The sequence below is a fragment of the Pyxicephalus adspersus genome, chromosome 1 (assembly GCF_032062135.1).
Source record: "Pyxicephalus adspersus chromosome 1, UCB_Pads_2.0, whole genome shotgun sequence".
Classification (NCBI taxonomy): domain Eukaryota; kingdom Metazoa; phylum Chordata; class Amphibia; order Anura; family Pyxicephalidae; genus Pyxicephalus; species Pyxicephalus adspersus.
Window position 1 is genome coordinate 164,242,445 of NC_092858.1, and position 22,189 is coordinate 164,264,633.

The 22,189-nt window shown below is 38.8% G+C and overlaps 1 protein-coding gene across 3 annotated transcripts in view; it reads left to right on the top strand.

The window, feature by feature from the left end:
• EVA1C (eva-1 homolog C) overlaps window positions 1-22,189 on the top strand; it is a 57,608-nt gene continuing 35,419 nt past the window's right edge. For all 3 annotated transcript variants that reach the window (XM_072398184.1, XM_072398188.1, XM_072398191.1), the window contains exon 1: window positions 1-344. In XM_072398184.1, the coding sequence (XP_072254285.1) occupies window positions 227-344 (118 nt within the window). In that variant the 5' untranslated portion in view covers window positions 1-226. The remainder of the gene's footprint in view (window positions 345-22,189) is intronic.

Sequence of the window (22,189 nt, forward strand, 5' to 3'; positions counted from 1 at the left end):
CCAGTGATGATGCCACTGCTAGCACAGTCTGCTGGAGAAGGAGCTGGATGCTGCCACTGATCTCACATCCCCAGTCATTCTGCAAGTCTCTGCCCTATGGCATAGGATAGGTGGCTGGAAGGCAGCATTGCTCTGACTCACATCTTCTATTAGCACTCATGTCAGATGTGACCTGCAGCTGTCCAACACAGAGATCATGTGAATTCCCAGGCTGACCGACCACATCATGATCAAGGCAGATGGCTGTGAAGGGAGACAGGTGGAGCCAACGACCCTGAGCAGCATCCTCTGCTTCCTTCTCCTGCTGTGGACCACACAGGTCTCTGCCCTGGCTGACTTCTCAGGTAGGATGGGGATCCATTGCAAGGCTGACCTCAGATGATGGAAACTTTGTGAAACTTTGTAAAACGTTTATTAACTATTCTGCAAGTTTAGTGTTGCTGATTTTATTGATGAGAAAGTTGTAGGTATAATGTAGGTAGGTAAAGATAATATATATTATATATGTATAAAATCTGCAAACTTTGTCAAGCAATATCTGGGAGCATATCCAGTACAGTAGGTAGTGATCACTCATCAGGAGAAAAGTGAAACAAATCCAAAGTCTTTAATGTAAATCTAATGCTTTAGAGGGGTGCAAAAAAGAACAGTGATCACTGCCCTACCGAAATATTGTCAGATCATGACAAACCATGGATTTCTTACTGTGTCAAGTACTGATGAGTTCTCAATTTATATATGAGCAATGAACCCAATGAGGATGAAGTAATGTGTTTCTAAAATATGTTGTCATGTTTCGTTTGATGAGATGATTATTATAGTAAAAAGTGAGCCGAAATGGGGACAAAGAATAGGGAAATTTATATATATATATATATATATATATATATATATATATATATATATATTACGGTATATTATCACATTGATTTGGCAGCACGGTGGCTCAGGGGTTAGCACTCCGGCCTTTGCAGCACTAGGTCCCAGATTCAATTCCCAGCTGGGACGTTATCTGCATGGAGTTTGCAGGTTCTCCCCGTGTCTGTGTGGGTTTCCTCCGGGTACTCCGGTTTCCTCCCACATCCCAAAAACATGCAGTTAGGTTAAGGCTATGGTAGGGAAATTAGATTGTGAGCTCCTTTGAGGGGCAGTTAGTGACACGACTATGGACTTTGTACAGTGCTGCGTAATATGATGGTGCTGTATAATAATAATAAAATTGATTTGTATTTTGCTATTGCATAAGGAAATAATAATAAGCCTCCTTGAGTAAACTATTTTATAATATAACATGGGCAGGGAACCCTCTAATAGTGAAAGGGAAACTCAAATAAAATGTATCCTTCTAAAATTCTCTGTACAAGAACCATCACTGTTATATTACTACCTGGTTATACCCATTGATTCTATAGTACCTTAGCTAAAGGGAAAAACAATATGCCTCCTATAGTTTTGTTTAATGAGATGATTATTATAGTAGTATAGTATATAAAGGTGTTTACAGGGACCAGAAAATCTTTAAAATCTGTGACATGAATTATATCAATTTATAATATAATGTTCCCCATATAGTAACCATAACTACTATATCACTAGCTTGTTATAACTATTGAATAAAATATTGCTGTTGCCCAAGGAAAATAATAATGAGCCTTCTAAGGTAGTATTAGGTATAAGGAGAGTTTATTATACATCTGGTGGAGAACTCCAAAAGTTTGGGAATATTCTATAAGCCAGTGTTCCTGAACCAGGGTTCCCTCCAGAGGTTGCTAGAGGTTCCGTGAGCAATTAGCAGTTTGTGCCTCTCAGGTCACTTTAAGTTTTTGGCTATTTGTAAGGTAACATTCTTCCCAATGGCCAGCAATGTAAGGAGCATTCTTCCTACTGATCACCTTGCTAATGTACTTTGAGTTGTGGATATAGTAATGATAAAAGGGGTTCCCTGAAGATCGGAAAGTTATCTCAAGGCAAGACGTGCTTCTCATACCCCGATCTGGGATTTCTCTCGGTTGTGGCAGTTTGTTTTGCGCCAACTCTGGAAGAGATAAGCGATAAGACATTGACTACCCTGTGAGTCACAGATCTGATTATTTCCCCCATGAGTACAGGGGCAAAAACAGGGTGTAAACCTAGAAGACATTGTTACTACTTTCTACTGGTTTTATATTTTGTGATTATACATCTCCTTTACTTTTTCTTTGGAAAGTTCACCTTCTTCTGAAGAAGTTTGATTGACGAAACGTGTTGGGAAAGGACAGGACATGGATAAAGGACTTTATCTATTTATTATATAGAAATGTTAGTTTGGTGGATCTTGGTATAAATTGTAGCTTTTACATTGTTGATATTTTGTGTTAAATAAAGGAAACTAGTGGGTTTTATATCTTATTGTATTGGAACACTGAGCTATAAAATTCCTCCACTTTTTACTTGTTTTTTGTTGACTTGTGTGTAAAGTTGTATTCATCTGTCTTGTAATGTTAAAGACAAATTACCACTGATCAACGTAGTTATTTCAGTTCTAAACATTACAAAACATCATCATTAAAATAAATGTCAGTAGAAAGTACTATGATTTATATCATGATCTGGATAAATGAGAACATTCACATACATAGAGATACGTTTGTACAAGCAGGTTGCATTCTCCTATTGTTTCCTATTGTTATGTTTGGCTTTACAACTGTATGTACATGTCATTACACATTTTACACATTGTGTTCATTATAGTACCCACCCTTGTTATACCTAATGCTTTATATAGAATCATACAAATGTATAGATAGATAGATGATAGATAGATAAATGATAGATAGATAGATAGATAGATAGATAGATAAATGATAGATAGATAGATAGATAGATAAATGATAGATAGATAGATAGATAGATAGATAGATAAATGATAGATAGATAGATAGATAGATAGATAGATAGATAGATAGATAGATAGATAGATAGATAGATCCTTGCTATAACCTAGGGAATTATTGATAACCAGTGTTCTCTCCAGCCCCTTTATGGCGGGTGCACCACCCGGCACTTTTCAGCAACCACCCGGCTGTCTTTTGGTGGTTTTAATGAGTTGGGTCTCAATGCAGGGGCTTCCACCCACCTACAATTTCCCCCCCCCAGCTTAAAAAAAATTTCTAGGTTGAGCACTGAAAAAAAAACAAAAATCCACTCAAAGGCCCTCGCCCCATGAACAGTCCTAGTCCTGCAGCAACTCATCAGGGACTGGATTGCTAATTAATTACTAAAGACAAAAAAAAGGACAAAAAAAAAGTTCATGGGTCCACTCCATCCACAGCTAATGTAACAGCTTTGTCTGTTGTCATATTGGATGGCTTTATGATATCTCCTAGGGACGGCAGCTATTAGATATCTTCACCAAAATCTCCATTAAACCCCAATTCAGCACTAGCCAAATAACTGGGGTGACACCCCTCCTCAAAGCTCCTAAAAAGTCTTTAGCATAAAAATGTTGCTTACTTTGAAAATATTTTCACTTTAAAACTTAAAAAAAAAGTTTGACTTTGCAATCACTTTAAAAACCCCTTTTAGGTGCAGTTGACCTTTATAATAAAAGAAAACATACAATCTAAATGTTAGCTTGCCCTCATTAGTATAAGATTCTGTGATAATATTGTATGGTCGCTGTTGGTTTCACATTCAGGAAAGAATAATGGAAAGCAATGTGTGTTATTTGCTTCCGCTTTCAAGGGCAAATAATGAAAAGCGATATGCCTCAAAGTGAACTACAATTACCTACTAGACTGAACTCCAGCAGGCTTCAGCAAAGGTGGGAGCTTCTGTGCCAAACTTCCATAGCAGATTCTGTCCAGGGTACAGGGTGGGCTCACAGAGCTCCTTAAGTGACCTTCTGGAGGCCATAGAAAATCCTTATATTCCTTAAAATAATTTTGTTTCAATATGCAGCTTTGTGTTGCAGCCTGGAGTTTCCCTTGATAGGTTTTAGTACCTGGTGGCTGTGGATTAAATGTGAACACTATCCAGAGAAAACACAAACAATTCAATGTGCATTGACAAAATAACAAATGTCACACAAAATGTGTCTTGCATTCACTCTATTTATTACTTCTCAGATTAGAAGAGGGAATGATTTTATTCTGAGCCAATCAGGCACTACTTTAGTGCACATGTGCTGACATAGGCAGTGCTGACTCATCGTTATACTCCTGGCTCATTGCCCTATCAGCAGGCTGGGAGTATTCTATTAACCAACCTGTGCTGTTGCTGCAATGGAGGTCACTGCCTGGATCTCCAGGATTACAAATCAACGGCAGGATAAAATAATTACCATACAGGTATCAAATTAAAGTATAATATTGTTCCCCTGCAGTTCAGCATTATATAAATGCTTCGCCTATTCTAGGGTCCTGGGCCAGCTTTAGGTTTAATTCTACTAAATGCAAAAAACAAATGGCCTTTAAGTAATACCTGTTCTAAAAAGATATGTAAAAATTCGTTCTAAAAAGGTTATTTATTAGCCAGCAATGTATGTACCATAAATACATCATTTAGCTTTCAAATTGTGTCCTGCTCTGAGCAGAATGTCAATAAGGCTACGTACACATGTCAGGTAATTGCCTCAGGGCTGATATTGAATGAGAATCTGACGTGTGTAGTGTGCTCGTCGTCTGTCCTGGCGTATACGTGGATGACAGACGACGAACAATCGTAATGAAAGTGAAGGGGAGAGAGCACATTGGGGTGCCGCTTAGTCATTCTCCCCCTTCCCCTCTCCATAGATCAAAACGGTGCTGTATGTACAGTGCTCATTCATGCATCGTTCAGTCTTTTGTCATTGGAAAGGGCCATGAAACAATTATTGTATGTGTGTACTGATCCCTACTCTAGAGAACAGTCATCTGTAAGCCCGATATGACTGCACACTGCTATGGAGGACTACAAGTATCAGTGCTCACGTAGCACCGCGCACGTTGTTGGAGGCATGTTATCGAGTCATAAAAGGCTGACCGATAGTAGCCCCAGGAGGAAGTATTATATCCTGCACTCACTTCCTGTCTCTAATTCACTTAGGTTCCCCACAGCTGATACAGTAAAATCCCTTTTTTGGAAAGGAAAACATCATAAATAGAAATTGTGGCAAATGATACAAGGCACGTAATGAAAATAATAGGCAGTGGCTGCTGGCAAGGCATTTGTTACCCACACTGGGATCATTTTCACTCCTGTGGCCCACAGTTCAGCTCCCCCAAATGTCTGATGTACAGTGAACTCACCCTTTGCTTTAAAAGGTGGAAGACCCCCTGGATTAAAGGGTAATTGTATTGGTAATTGATAAGGGTCATTTTAGAATAAGCACAGAATTTCAGACATATAATGAGGCCATGGCGCCTGATCCATGTCTAGATATCGACTTCAAGAAAGTTGGCATTTGCATGGGGTTAGAGACTCCTACATGACAGTGTTTGGGCCTGGGGTAAAGTCACGGAGGTGCCGAGTGCTGTCACTGAGAGGTAAAATGGAAGGGTGCCTTCTCTCTCCATGGAAAACCCTAGAAGTTGTTGTATTTAAAGAAGTTATGCCAGCCACCATGGGAGGATTGGAAAAGTAGTATACAAGGCCACAATGAAAGTGAATAGACAGCACACCTTATTTATATTACTTAATTGCACATAACACTAATCACCGTCATACATGATCTGATCACCCTTATAGTTGGCATCTTTACTGGTTGGGGCACTATAATTACTGCCTAGCCAACACACACTTTAATATTTTTATTAGACCACCCTTAGCTTGCAAAGTCTCCTCCAGCACATCCCAAGGGTTCTCAATGGGGTTCAGGTCTGCACTCTGTGATGGCCAATGTATGTGTGAAAAAGATCTCTCATGCTCCCTGATCCATTTTTTCACAATGAATCCTGGTATTGTCATTTTGGGATATGCCAGTGCCAACAGGAAGGAAAAAAATCTATTAATGGATAAACCTGGTCATTTCATATATTCAGGGAGTCAGCTAAGCTAATTTTTTGGGCACAAAATGTTGCTGAATCCAGACCTGACCAAATAAAGTCCAGATTATTACACTGCTTTTACAGGCACCAAAGATCTTAACGTTGCCCCCACAGGCACTTCAAATCATAACGTTGCGCCCACAGGTACCCTAGATCATACCACTGCCCCCACAGGTAACCCAGATTATTACACTGCCCTTACAGGCACCCCAGATCATAACACTGCCCCCACATGCACCCCAGATAGTAGCCCTGCCCTTACAGGCACCTCGGATCATACCACAGCCCCCACATGCACCCCAGATCATAGCACTGCCCCCACAGATACCCCTGATCATAGCACTGCCCTTACAGGCACCCCAGATCATAAGACTGCCCCCATAGGTACCCCTGATTATAGCACTGCCCTTACAGGCACCCCAGATTATAACACTGACCCCACAGACACCCCAGATCATAACACTGTCCCCACAGATACCCCTGATCATAGCATTGCCCTTACAGGCACCCCAGATCATAAGACTGCCCCCACAGGTACCCCTGATTATAGCACTGCCCCCACAGGCCCCCCAGATTATAACACTGACCCCACAGTCTCCCCGGACAATACCACTGCCCCCACAGGTACCCCAGATCATAAGACTGCCCCCATAGGTACCCCTGATTATAGCACTGCCCCTACAGGCCTTCCAGATTATAACACTGATCCCACAGGCTCTGCAGACAATACCTCTGCCCTCACAGGTACACCAGATCATAACACTGCCCCCACGGGCTTTGGCTCTTTTTTTTTGTTTTTGGCTAAGCATTAGCCAAATATATATTTATATATATATATATATATATTTTTTTTTTTTTTATATACATATATTTCCTATTTACATAGCCACAGGTCCTGCAACAATACTGACAATTATTTCTTCTCTTCAGGATGTCAGGATTTAGCAGGGGGGATTATTATGGGGAAATCTTTCATGGGTCATTGGGTTTTCTGCTTGGTGTAATCTGTATGATCAGGACCTCTTCTTTAGCTGTCCCTCAGCCTGTGAGTTGATCTCTCCCTGTGCACGCTAAGGTTTTCTCTAATCTCCTCCATGCCTGCTGCGAGGGAATGCATAAAACAACATTACGTTTGCCCTCTTTGGCCTTCCCTCTCCTAAGCATTTACAAGTTCTCACACTAATAGCAGGCAGCCAGGAAGAAAGGTTACAAGTGGACCTCTATGAATTTCTTCTTTTTCATTTTTACTTTTTTTAAGTGCTCGGTAATAGGAATTTAATGTGACTTTCTAGTAAATTTCTAAATCATGGTTTAACCACAAGAAAAAAAATATCACTTACAGTTCTTAACAAACACCAGTTCATATCGCTGGTAATATTATGTTAATGATAAAACAATAAGATGATCCAAAAAAAATGGTAATTTGTCATTTCCCTTTTTAGAGCTTTTTCTTTAATATGTGAACAGAAGTCCTTTAAAAAAAGGTGGCCTGGGGGTCGGGTGTTTTTGCCCTCTGGACCACTACATATCAAATATGATGAGTCAATGGCCCGTCTGTGCGAAATGTTTCATTTAGATTTCAATCAGAATGAAACCTGCAGTGAATAAAATAGTTTTTTGTGACGATAGCATAGTATTGTATTTAGGTGTCTCTATATAGTGTATATACACCAGCTGCCATCTTCTGCAGCTCATAGCTATTTTGTTCTAGGCTTTTTTGAAATGCATTTTTGCATGTTGGCATGTGTTGCGCTATTGAAGCCATATATTTATATTGTCCAATTTACCACAATACAAAGAAAAGTAAGCATGCTGCCTTTTTGAATGAGCATTAGCAAAAGTAAAGCGGAACTAAACTGAAAACAAAAAAAATTCCTTTTACCTTTAATTCCTCAGATCCCTAGATCGCGCTGGACCTTTACTTGATCAGGTCCCGCTCTGTCCTAGAATTCTCCTTCATCCTGGCGCTGAAGAAGCTCCGGGCGCTTCCATCTCCAGCCTTCTTCTTCCTTCTTCTAGCTAGGTCACCCGATCTCGCACTGCGCAGATGTGAGATTAGGTGATGTCTGTTGTAAAGGGTAAAAAAAGAGTGCCGATTTAACTGAGCATGCGTGAAATTAGCATCTCTTTCCCTTCAATGTAGCAAAAGGCCCCTTCTACGCATGCCTAACATCGGGCATGTGCAAAAGGAGCAGCCAGGAGCCTCCGGGATGCGTGACATGGATATCCCAGAAGGCTCTGCATTGACAGGAAGTTAGAAAGGGGAGGTGCTTCACCTTTTTTTGTTTTTAAAAATAATATTATTTTCACTCTATAAAAAGGGTTGTCTACACTCAAAATAATTTGAGTATAGGTCCACTTTATTATTTAAAACTCAGCACACCAACCGTGTGACATGCGTTACTGAGCATTGTCTTAAAATGGCGAGTTATTCACAACTACACCAACCTTTCAGCATGGCCACCAATCACTTTGGCAGCATGGCACATGTGGTGCACTTTTATCCCCAAGGAAACTATCCCTACTGTAACAAGCTCAATTGGTTGTGGTTGTCTTGCAGTCCTGACTTTCAGACCATCGTTTTCATAGTTCTTTTTATTATTATTATTATTATAATACAGTATTTATATAGCGCCATCATATTATGCAGCGCTGTACAAAGTCCATAGTCGTGTCACTAACTGTCCCTCAAAGGAGCTCACAATCTATTGGCAACAAATCAAATGCATAAAGCAACATGGAAGCCACAAGACCCTGTAAGCAGTGCTAATGTATGGAGTACACCAAAGACTTTTCCAGGTGCACTGAGCTAACAGGCACACGTATCTGGTAAGGGAATGATAATCCAGGCCCCAGTTTTGTCTCATATATTTAGTATACAAATCATCTTTGTTAAGCTGCAAGTGAAGTTAAAACAATGCCCCAGAGTAAAATAACTACACAAGATGTTTTTAATTACAGAATGCATGCCACAACATTTCACACCAGTTATAATAAATGATTATACCTGCTGGCAGTGGAGAAAACTTTTAATTTCTCGGCAGAATTGTGCAGTTCTTGTGCCCAGTGGGAGTGACTCATTTTAATGTTTTGCCAACTATGTTCAGTCGCTTTATGAGCCTCTATCCATCATCACTATAACATTACGTTAACATTAATTATCTGTATAAAGAAATCAGTACATACATGCCTAATGACTGTGCTCCCTGTAGGTTATAAAGACACAAGTACATTGATGCCCACCACATGGTGGCTTGCAAAAAGCCGTACTCTTAACCCCAATGAATACTTTTAGGATGATTTGGAAGACTAGTTGTGAGCCTTTCATCCAACATTTTATTCTGCTTTTACCAATGTTCTTTGGTATCCATGAGCACAAATTACCATAGATCACAAAATTCCAATGGAAACCCTTCTAGAAGACTAAAGGCTTTTATAGCTGCAAAGGATAACAAAACCAAATTGATGCCTATGAATTTGACATGGAATATCTAACATCACATAGTTTATTGGGTTTGGTGTGGAGGAGCTTAAATGGTCTGCACCAAACGTAACATCAACCGTACTCGATACCTTTGGAGGGCCAGTTGTAAGCCAGGTTCTCTTAACCTATATATTTACCTGGTCTTACCAATGTTCTTTTGGCTGAATAGGCACAAATTTCCAGAGATCACAAAAATCTAGTGAAAACCCTTCTAGAAGGGTAGGGGCTGTTATAACTGAAAAGGGTAGCAACTCCATAATAATGCCCATGGTTTGATGGATTTGACATGGAGGAGTTTGAGTGGTCTACACAAAGTCGTAACCTCAACCCTACTGAACACCTTTGGAATTCATTGGAGGACCAGTTATGAGCCAGATCCTCTCATCCAACATTTTATTCTGCTCTCACCAATATTCTTTGATTAAATGGGCACTTGATGATGTTATAGCTGCAAAGGGTAACAATTCCATATTAATGCCCGTGGTTTTGAAATTGATGATCTGAGATGACGTGGGTTGATGGTTTGGTGTAGAGGAGCTTGAGGGTCTTGCATGGATTTGAAAATAAATATATATAAAGCTCCTAGAGGTGTGATAGTCAGATGTCTTCTAATGTTTGGCCATGTAATGTCATACTAATTTATTAAAATGGTAAGGGGGTCATGGGGCAAAATCTCTCCAGCTAAGTCTATGCACAACCAGAAAACAATGCGCTGTTTATTGTCCTATAAGTGATTTTTTCATACCAGTTATTCACCAAGTTATTCACACCAGTTATTCAGCAAGGGTGTAGACATATCAAAAAATACTGGGTTGAACATTGTGTATTTAAAGTATGTTGTGCAGGCTATTTTCCTGTAATAGCCTTACTTGTGTAGACATCCAAAAGTTCTGAGAATGATGCCAGGTGGCATCATTTTGGATGTGGCCCCAGAAAACTCAGAGCTGACACCTAAATTACTCTCTAAAATATTCCACCTTGGGAATGCAGGTCGGAGAGGGCAGGTTGGGACAGAGGAGCTGAACCAGCATATACATTAATTAGAAAATCCTAGACGTGAAAAGAACTGTGGTGTGCAAGAACGGAGGGGGGCTGTGCTAAAGAATGGACTAGTTACATTTTCCTAGCAAATCCAAATATACATTGCAATTAAATAAAAACAAAAAAAAATGTAAAGCAAAAAAACTGCAACTATGTACATTACTTTTTGAGTGCTTTTCCTGCATTTTTGTAAGTCAGTTTCTTTACCTATAATTATGTCTGCCATAAAAAATCTTGTTTTTTATAGATTAAAAAGACAAAAACTGCAAATCAGCCCCAACAGATCAGTGTAACATGAGCCTTAAACGCATCTAGTAAAGTAATCACAATTTGTTGTACCTAATTGAGTGTGGTTAATGGCCTTCTATAAGGAAATGTTAACAGTAGACAGATTAGTGTACGTTGAATTGATGGCATACCAGGGGATGCATGGCTGGAGTCTGAGCCAAGAGATAAATGAGTTTGAACCTAGGACTTGTACAATAGTTTGTCTGTACAAAATAAATGCTTCTCCATTACAGCTTCACTCAGCATTGACTAGGAGGGGAGGATTAAGAAGGTGGGTGGAATCCAGAAGGGAACTGCTAAGTCGTATGTTGCAGAGAAGAATATGAATCCATTTGGGCATCAGTATGATGATGTGAATCTCCACACTTTACTTTTTGTAAGTGTACATCCGTAAAGTACACATAAAAGCAAATCTTTTTTTTAGTTTTAAATAGAATACAGAATGGTTAAAACCCTTTCCAGGGCATTTCATTTTTTCTGGCTGTGTACCATTAAATCCATTTCCCTTCACTGCATTTCTTGTTCTGGGGACAAATCTAAAATGTATGATTTTCCTTTATTTTCTTTCTCAGGGAAATGCTCATCAGTACAAATAGAAGCATGAATCTTTCCAATGGATATACAGACAGCATTACAAACTTAATAGAGGTCCTAACCCTTCTCCACTGTATCCAAAACTTGATAAAAGAGGTTTTGGGTAAACTTTAACACTAATTTTTGACAATGTTTTTGTATTCTCCCTCTGTCAGAACTAAATGTCAGGTTATAAGGCCATCCTGTCTCTTGCATGAGCTCAGTTCTAATAACAGAATCATATATGTTTATGAAGGAATATAAAAGCTTTGGTAAATTACTGTTTTACCCTTTTCCAGATGTCTTGGAAAAATGTAGTTTGTCAGGCTTAAATGTGTAAATAGAAGGCACTGAATTTTTAGTTGTTGTCATTCTATTTTTGAAAAAAATCAGTTCAATATATAGTTATGTTGTGGTTCCTCTTATGAAATATGGTGCCTTGTATTGAAGGACCCCACCACCAGCACCACCTACAAATCTTACCCTGGGGGACCATAGGGGAAATATGTAATAATATTGGTCTAAATAAATTTTAATCAGTTCATTAGGATGACTTTAAATGGCTAATGCATTTGGAGGTCATTGACACTTCTATTTTTGGGGCTACAATAATATTATAATATTAGTATGATATATAAAATTATATTATATGCAGTGCATTGGTGTGTAATGAACGCAAAGGATGATGAGTTGAGTTGGATGAGTCGTCTTGTTTTTGGACTGTGTTAGGCAATGCAACCCATTGCTGCTGATGTGATTGAGCTCTTTTGTGTCTTAAATGTCTACCTTCTACCTTAAGTTTAGCTCTAACAACATGGTATAAAATCCTTCTAATAACTGGTGGTACTCTAAGCACAGCTGTCATCATGCAGTATATGTTATTATGGACGATAGGAGCCATGCTGGTCAATTCTGAGATTATGCTGGCGCCTTTTTAGATGCAAAGCTGATAAAAACATGTCGGCTCCACAAACATGTTGCTTGTTGAACACATTACATTATATAATATACACCATAACACCACCTCCCTGCGTCCTAGTGCTGAACCAACCCCGGTCTAATTTCATGTCTGGAAATTAATTGCACCTGCCTTACATATTACAGGCAAGGAAACGTCTAAACAGGAATTTCTGTTGAGAAGCAGCAGCCCAACAAAGGTAAATTGGCTGCTGTGAATCAAAAAAATAACTTGGAAACACCAAAATTGAAATTTAAGCTACCGGTATTCTTTTTCTCTCCAATACTTTATTTCCCAGGCTACCTTGAATTATTTTATTTTCTGTAATCTTTTTGGGTCAATCTGTATCATTAAGAAATCAATACAAGTGTCTACCCGCACTGAGCCATATGATTGCATTATGGTGTGTCGTCTACTTTAGGAAAATATTAAAAATAGTTTCAGTTACCATAGGAGGAAAGTATGGATGAAACCAGGAATGAAAGAGGAATTATATAACATTTATTAAAAGAAATATTCAGCTTGGATATTAGACATAGTTCAACTAGAGAGTCTACTGTTTGGAATTACTACACAGCTTGGATCCACTTTGTTAACCCACATGTCTGGGTGGATTCACCCTGTGTTACCTCCCCCCACCGGGGACCTTGTTTTAAACTCTTGGAGTGCACCACTTTTTAATCTTTCTTCAATCAAGCAAGTTATCCACAATCTTGATTCCTCTGGACATGTCTTTTGCTACCCTAGTCTCAACCTCCCCTGAAAAAGCCATATGATGAAACGCGTCAGGAAATGCGACCCACCCCTGTTTTTGGTAACCAATGTTGTCTGGATCACCTAAAAAAACTCTCTTTCTACTGTTTTCATCCATACTTGCCTCCTATGGAGACATATAGTTGTAAAGTTTGTATAGTTTACCTTGGGGTTGGCACTAATTAGTGAATATTTGAACAAAGGGGAACCCTCTACTACCTATACACTTTGACTGTTTACTTGCCTCAACTATAGCTAGCTCAAGCTGTAACTGCCTATCCATGGGTAAATGCTTGCAGCTTGAGCTATCTAAGGTTAAGGCATGCGGATGGTTACACTGTAATGCAACTTCAAACCTCAGTGTGGGTAGTCATTAACAGCCTTGGATACTACCTTGGTGCAGGGTCAAGCTGTACAAATACCTAAATGTATCTTGATAAAGAAACTTCTGTTTTTTAAACTACAGTGGAATATCTCTAAACATTTAGAGATAGGGAAGAGGGGCAACTGAGGAGGACAGAGGGACAAAGGATGGATGCCTGAATAAAAAACAGTTGAGAGGTATGTACAACCTTCCCAACTCGCACCTATGTGTTAGGTATACATCTAGGATTTGCCAATATGGAACAAGACACCAACTGCATCCTTAAAATCAAATCAAATTAATTAAAATGTACCCAAAAAACAAGGCTTCGACTAAATATCCCCTAAGATTAAAAAATGAAATAATATGAAATATATAGTTTATGGCAGTGTTTTTCAACTTTTTTTGAGCCACGGCACATTTTTTTACATTGAAAAAATCCTGCGGCACACCACAAATCAAAAATGTTACAAAATGACACTCTGTAGCTAATTCTTTTGTCTCTGAGAATGAACAAGAAAACTGTTACCTACTGCCACCCACTGACATGGAAGAGTATTACATTACTCTGCCAGTCACTACAACACAGACACTCGACAATGGTAATTAGATAATTTCCCACGGTACACCTAAAGATCTCTCATGGCACACTAGTGTGCCGTGGCACAGTGGTTGAAAATCACTGGTTTATAGTTTATGAACTGCTTATAGTACTTGCTGTTTGTCAAGGCAGATTAACAAATCGAGTAATCAATCATAGTATAAAATAGCTGTTATATGTACCATATACTGCTGATGAAGCAGCAATCCAAACAGTGCGAAACGTGTTGTGATTATCAAGCCCTCATTTAACCACAAAAATTACTTGTTAAAGGGAAGCTTTATGACCGATTTGATGATACACATGAATTGAAATCATGTTGTCTTACTTGTGTTATATATATATAAATGTGATTGGGGGTGCTTGACTACAGTGGTACATTATCGGTATTGCAATATTTGTGTTGCATTGATGTTGATGAGAATAATTTAGTCCTAAAAATAGACATTTTTAACAAGTGTAAATAAAAATTTGTATTCAATTACTGGATTTGTTGTTGATGTGGAAGTAACCCAGTTGAACGTACAGTTGACATTCAAAAATCCGTCCTTCAATAATCCGGATCCTTCAGTTTTCTGGCAAAGCTTTCGGAGCACATTTTCAAATTTACACTGTTTTCTGGAGGCGCTGTTTATGTTTTGATGGTGCTGTACTCCAGAATCAGATGTTAGGTCTTGCTTTTCGTCCTTAAAATGAAGCTGTTCCTGTTGCTGAGGATGCTGTTACTGTCAGTCACGAAGATGATCCTGACAGCCTATCTGCTATTTAGCTTCTTTTCGAGGGTACAGTAATGATTACTATTTTGTTTAGTTGAACTAAAATTCTGTAAAACTTTTATTTAGTTGGTGAACATTAAAATCTAATTTGCTTTTCCTTTAGTGTCATTTCATTTAGTGTTATTTCATTTTATTATGAAATTAAAATCAAAAATCCAGAATTTTTGAAAATCCGGCACACCTCAAGTCCATAGGTTGCTGGATTTTTGAACCTGTACTGTATTTATATGAGGAATTATTTTTTCTCATTAAAAAAACTATATTTTTTTTGGGATTGGCTATTGTAGGGACATATATCACTGAACTTGTTTTACTTGTCAAGGCAGATTGTCAATTCCCTAATTGGAGATATAGCAGAGTAGATGTGTTGATTTAATTGATTATGATCTGGAGATGAATTTCTCCACAGTACCTGCAAGTTTAAAATTCAGTTTTTTCAAATAAGACCATAAAAATATTTGATTGTAAACTCTGTTGGACAGGGTCCTCTCTTATTTCTGTGTCATGTCATGTTCTGTTTGTACTTGTCTATATTTGCTGTACAGGGTTGTATAATATGTTGGCATATTATAAATACAATTTAATAGGAAGTCTGAAGCCTGGCTATGGGTTTACTTGTAAATTTCTTTCTTTCTATTCTATCCATTCTGCCTCCATAAACAGATGTGACTCCCAGGCATTTTACGGGAGTGATGAGTGTACTTTGGACTTGGAGTTTGGATTGAACACATATTGGTTGCATTCATACATTTTAGTGGCCGTGCAGCACATCTGTTCTTAGACTGGAGTTTACATGATGTAAAGGAGATTATAACAGGGCAGGGAATTTGCCAGGAATGCCAGATAGAATCATTAGTAGACATTTGGAAGGGAAACAGAGAAATTCCTTTCTCAGAGCTCCTCATTGTGTCGATGACATTTCTCTATCAGATAAATGCTTTTGGCACAATTCTCTCTGCATTTGATGTAAGCTCTAAATGGTCATTTTAATACAGACGTTGAATAAAAAAAACGAACAAGTAAATGTACTTAATATGGCCAGTTTTCAAAGCCTTTTCTCCACTGCTAAGCTCCATATTGTGTAGTCATAATGGGCATAGACAATTGGGATAGGCCATGTCTATGTTTACCGATAAAGAGTATTCTCAATCTGTGGGTACTGTCCTGTACTGAGCAAATGGCTGAAATGGGACTTAAAAATCACAGATATATAAAGACATCTGTCTTGTATATTAGCTTGGAATTCTGTAATCCCTTGTGTCTGAAGGTACATTTGACTACCAGGAAATTTATCAGGCGTTGGCATAAATATTTGTTGAAATATCCTCTTTATCATAAAACAGGGTAAAGTTTTGTGGGTGTGAACTCATGGAGTTGGTTTTGTAAGTATTTTTATTTTTTTAATTTTTTCTAATAAAACATGCATGTGAAAGGTAATCCATGCCTGTAAGGGTTATACGTAGATATTATTTGGCGTGCATTAAACCAACACAGAACAAGGCAAATTCTTATAGCAATCAGGTTGATAGTGAATGCAAACTGTGTATATAAGTGGTGAAGAGAATATCTAATTTATGAGCCACATGTGCTTGCATGCTGCATTACTTTTATTTTTTTTATACTTCTATGTATATATATATATATTCTCTGAAGTCAGCCAATGGAAGTGTTTATACAATGTGACCCCCAAAGTAGAAGGAACAATATGCCAGGCTACATTTCCCCGCATCCCTGCATTATAGTGGAAACCATGTGCGTACATCAAGCAATGGAGGACTTGTAGTCAAAGAAAGTAAGCGGTGAGCAATTATAGGGCAATTTAACAAAAAAAACAAAGAGCATGAGATGTTCTGGTTTTGTAGATAGGTACACAGCTACAGCCAAGATCAGCTGCACAATGGTTTTTGAATTTGTTAGGTTCCATTCCAAGAGGATACTTATGATTTCTACTAATGAACGTGATTGCTTTGAGAACTTGCCTTATTCAATGTTGGTTTTAGTTGGTCTACTCCAGTTCCTATAACCCCATTGCTGTAGAAACTACACATATAAGATCACTGCCAATACTGTTTGGAGGAGCTTTTTAAGATTTGCAGGTTTTCAACAGACTGTCATAAGTTTGTCATAGTTTGCTAAAACCGTTTACTGTAAAGATCAGAAGTAAGCAAGATCAGCTGATAAATTGGCATTTAAACTTCATCCTGAATACAAAGCCTTGACACTGATTTCTCATGTCCGCATCTCTGTCTGGCCAGTGGATTTAGGGAGTTGTCCAGCATTCCCGGATGTAACCACTCCAGTTATCATCAGCTTCCAGCTGCAGCTCCTGCTTCCAGCACTATTTATAACTTTCAGACTTTACTTACGTGAAGTATTAAAATAGCTCAGCTGTCATGAATGGTGAACAATGCTGTCATATTGTAATACTGCTCTTGCTGAGCTGCTATGGCCAGCAGTGGCAGCTTGACGGTGTTAGGACATGCTCATCACACAATTGCAGTGTCTACTTTTATCCCCCAAAGAATAATTTTTTGCCACTGGTAAATAGAGATTGTATGAAAACAAGAAACAGAAACATTTTTTTTTACTTTGGTTCCAAGCAAAATTCTGCATTATGATAATGTGCATCGAATCAGGAACTCAGAGTGAACAGGCAACATGTAATGTAATGTAATGTCCCATATGTAATTATTTTTCCATAGGTATTGCAATATCTACAACAGGCTCTTCTATATGTAAGCCATGCCATATTTACATCATATGTACATCATATATATTGCTTTTTTGTTGGTCTATTTCTCATGCCACATCTATTTGACAATCCAAAGATAGCAGCTGTGAAAACTCAGGCTGGAAATCAGAATCCAAGGTGACATGCAGTTATACTTCTTTAATTGGTTTGCTGCATAGGGATTAGGGTATTTGTAGCTGGATATTCTCTGCTTGTGTGTGTTTATGGAAAGGTGTGTTATGTACCACAACACACACTAATGCACGTCACATGCACCCTGTACCAGCACAATGTTTCTGTGCAATGCACTTTCATAGTCTTCTGTGCATTGTGGTGTGTTGGGCAGCCCATTTAATTAAATAGGCTGCTCTTAAGCAAAGCATGTCAACGTGTTCAGCAACATGCGTGCATTTTCAACAATGAACACCACAGTCATAATGAGCACCCAGCCTTACCCTCTTCTCCTTTATGACTGGTCAAATCTGAGGCACTTCTTATGTTTCTACAAGAGGCGCCATGTTAACTGAACCACAATATTCTGATTTTGGACAATGACCTCCAATATTTTCTGGGTGTACTAAACAAATTTTTTATGATCCTGAAAATTCTAAAAATGACTGGATGTTGGCATCTTCACACCTGTAATAGAAGCTTTTGCATCCAGACTGCATGTGTAGAAACCCAACACTAAACAAGGCAGATTCGTATTGCAATCAGGATAAAGGTAAGCAAATACAAAAAGTGTAAAGAAGCAAAATGGTGGACAAAATATCTGATTATTGGGCCATGTTGGCTTGCACATTGCATTACAACAATTTCCTCCCATCAGTAACTTCAGCCGGTGGGAGAGTTAATCAGATATGGCTCCTAAAACAAAAGGAACAATGGATGCCAACTATATATTCCAGCATCCCAGTAACACCGTGGAATCAATAAGCCTACGCAGGAAAGATGGACAGGACGTAGATATGGAGCAATTGAGGACCCTAATTTAATAAAGTCCATTTCCAAAGAAAATACCTAAAATACATTTAAATCAGGGCTGCTGAGGGGAGAAAAGAGTCCATCTGTGCTGGTCCCGATCAAAAATACTTTCCCTTTGCAATTCTAGAACTTTTAAAATTGGGTGAATCTTGATTACCTACACTGCTGAAATGGCTAATTGGCATTGCTCATGGTGGGTTTCCTGATGGTGACAACAGTAGACCATGTGTTCGTAATGCATGGTAAATTACCACTTGTAGTCTCTATTAACAGTCCAGGAGCCAGGGCGATCATCAGTGGGGGGACAAGGTGGGCTTCTGTACTGGGCCCCAACAAAGGAGTTTGTCTTTCCCAATGCTGAAACTTTTAGACATGGGGGTAGGGGGCCCAGAAAGTTTACCTAAAATGTGCCCAGAAATTTCTGATGGCCTGCTTCTAATCAACATGATTGCTACAAGAATTTGCCTTGTCTAATGTTAGCTTTATTCTATACACTGTGTGTGGAATAGTAGCAAAGTGGTGGGCAGAAATCGGTTGGGATGGATTCACACAGTCCCCCAGTTGGTGCATTCTTTATGTATGATTTCCATGCATTGCTTGGGAGATTTTTATCATGGCTACATTGTCTGTGTGTTCTAACCCTAAAATAAACAACTATAGACAAGCTCATTATCATTGCAGCAGACTGAATAACGTCGATGTTGTTGGCATTGGTTGCCATGAGACCGAACCTCAGGAATCTGTTTATTCATCCACATAGGTCTAAAAAATGAATTAATATGGTGTTCTGTGCACAATAGCCACTTTCTTCCTCTCACAATTGTGCCAGCACAGGACCCATCGATAAGCCTGCTATTATAATAAAGATCACCCTATATATAGTAACAACAGCTTATTTCAACACATTGGGAAAACATAGCGTAAAACTGCGTCAAGGCATTTGTTATCCTTCCCCATCTGTCTAGACACAATGGCATCCTTGCATTAGGAGACAAAACTCGCCCGTGTTATTGTTGGTTTGTTAATTGTATTGAAATGAAATCTGAAATTTCTTCACAACAGAGTAATAATAGAAGCATTTCCTGGGTAATTTTTGGTTACTCCTAATGGTAGGAACAGAAGAAGGCTTTTACAATTTTCTATGCATTGTGGTTCCACTAGTCTCCCCAGAAATTTTCTTCATCTGGGTGAGAGGAAGCTGTAGGTGGTGGTCGAAAAGTAGTCAGGGCAATAAATTGAGTGCTTTTGGTTGTTATTGCCATAGGAATCCAGTAACCCTTTTAAGTCTATCAGCTTTGTACTGCCCTCTATACCAGTGGACATCAACCTTTTGGACTACTAAATTTACTGACTCTGGACTGCAAATGAACGGGGAGACGTTAGAGTGACATCATGATGCCAAAACAATGACCTCCAAATTTTCTGGGAGTTCTGACAAAAAAAACTTTATGTTCCTAAATATTTTAAAATTTACAGGATTTGGGCATCTTGGCACCTTCTCAAGCTTCTGTATCAAGTTTGCGTGTATAAATCAAACACAAACAGCGTATAGAAGCAAGATGGTGGGCAAAATGTTTGATTCATGGGCCGTTTGGGCTCCTGGTTCCTGGCTCTTCCTCCACAGTGCCCTGGTTGTTATTGCCATAGGAATCCCCTATAACTCTGTCAGTTTTTTTTCCACTCCCTGTAAGTTTTTCCAACTTTAAAATGCTCGCCCTTGTATTGTCACCCAAGTTTTCAGTAACTATCCAAAACAGGCGGTGGTTACTGAAAAGTGCTGGGTTGTGCACCCAGATGAAAGGCACTACAAAGAACACTGGGTATGTTGTCAATGCATTTAAAATACTGTTCATTACCATGTGTTTAGTAAGGCACCACAAAGCAGCAAAAAATGTAAATGCCTTAAAACCCAGTTGAACTTTCAGATTAAATGAGCTAAATACATTTCAGGTGCAAAAAAAACAAAAATAAAAATGAGCAAAGTTTTGTAGTATTTTTTCTTTAGAACCACCGACCGGCATACATCTGAGTAGGACCCTTTCTCGTTGTGTGGAATCAGTGGTCTATATGCACAGGTCAGAAACACCCCTGCTGAGTCAGAGCTAGAGCTGTCCAATCAACAGGGAGGATGGGCTTTGCCTTTTGGTGAGTTCTAGATCTGACTTAATAGGGGGTGTGTCAGACCTCTTCAGAGAGACCACCACTTTCACAGGGAGAGGAAGGGTCCTTCTCTACAGCATGTTTGGAGGGTCCAGGTGTTTTTACTTTAGTTGTAACTGCACAAAACCTAAGACTTTGCACACCTTTTTTTCTGATACACATGGAATATGTTAAGCTAAATTAAAATTGAAAGTTCAATTGGTGTTTATTATGGCCAAACACTACACTGTTTTGTGAAATGCCACCTTTACTATCTTGTTGGCAATTCTGATGCATCAGCTTTTTGCAACATCAATCTCAGGTCCATGGATTCATTTATTTTCCAGATTGCAATAATCAGTTGATTGGAACGGTCGTGCACTTACCAGGAGCAAAATTGCAACAAGTAAATTCAGAACTCAAAAAACTCAAAGTAATAATGCCATTGGATAAAAGTGGCAGCTGAGCGGCAAACACTTGGAAAATACTATAGGGAAATACTATCAATTGCAGCCTGCATTCTTTTGTAACTGCAGCTCACTTTAAGACACATGAAGAGCACATCTTGGATTCTGCCCCAAAATAGTAACATTATCATCATTCAATGGTATTACCCCTGGGGCTTTATAAGGGAGTTTCTTGTATCCAGATCTTTCCATGCAACTCATTGCCAGGAAGTATTTACTGAAGAACTTCACTAAGCATCATTTGTATCTAAAATGACCACAAAACATAACTGTAATATAAATTCATTTAATTAAAGTTCTTGCATTTCTCTAACTACCATCAATACACGAAGAACTTTAAACTGTACCCATCTGGATATCTCTCCTTCCCAGCATGCCATAGCCAGAAGAACTTGCTTTATTCTGCTTATTGTGGGGTCTGATGTCACAGAGGTGTAATGGTATGAAGTGTACGCAAACTATGTCAGCACCTCAGATCTTGTGTGATGTATTTATTAGTTTAAGGTATTTATTGTTTTAAAAGTGAACCTATACTCAAATTTACAGTACGGAAGCATTATTATTAGAAAATAAAATGTTATAGATTAAAACAAGTAGTAGTGAACAATGTGAACGTGGCCCATTCCAAGGTCAGTGCTGCGGAAATCCAAGGGCCTGGAACGGTGGATTACAGGATTGTTTTTGTTAATGACCATCCAACTTGTTGCCTCTCATTAAGGAAATACATAGCAACAAGCATTTCCACTCCTAACAATCATCAGCCATCGGAGACACTCCATTCTCTATGTATGAAAAATAGACCCCAAAATTCGTTAAGGGCAGCATTTCCATTGGCTAATGTGGTTGAAGGTCAGAAATGCTGCCCTGCTGTACCAGGTGTTGTACACTGGAAGTGAAGGGAACACCAGGACTTGAGCCGGTGATTTCGTTAGACAAGAGGACGTAAGGCTCCAAAAACCCCTCTGGACTGTATGGAAGGGTATAGGTGTGGAGGCTAAAGTACAGGCTTTTATCTGTTTTTCTCA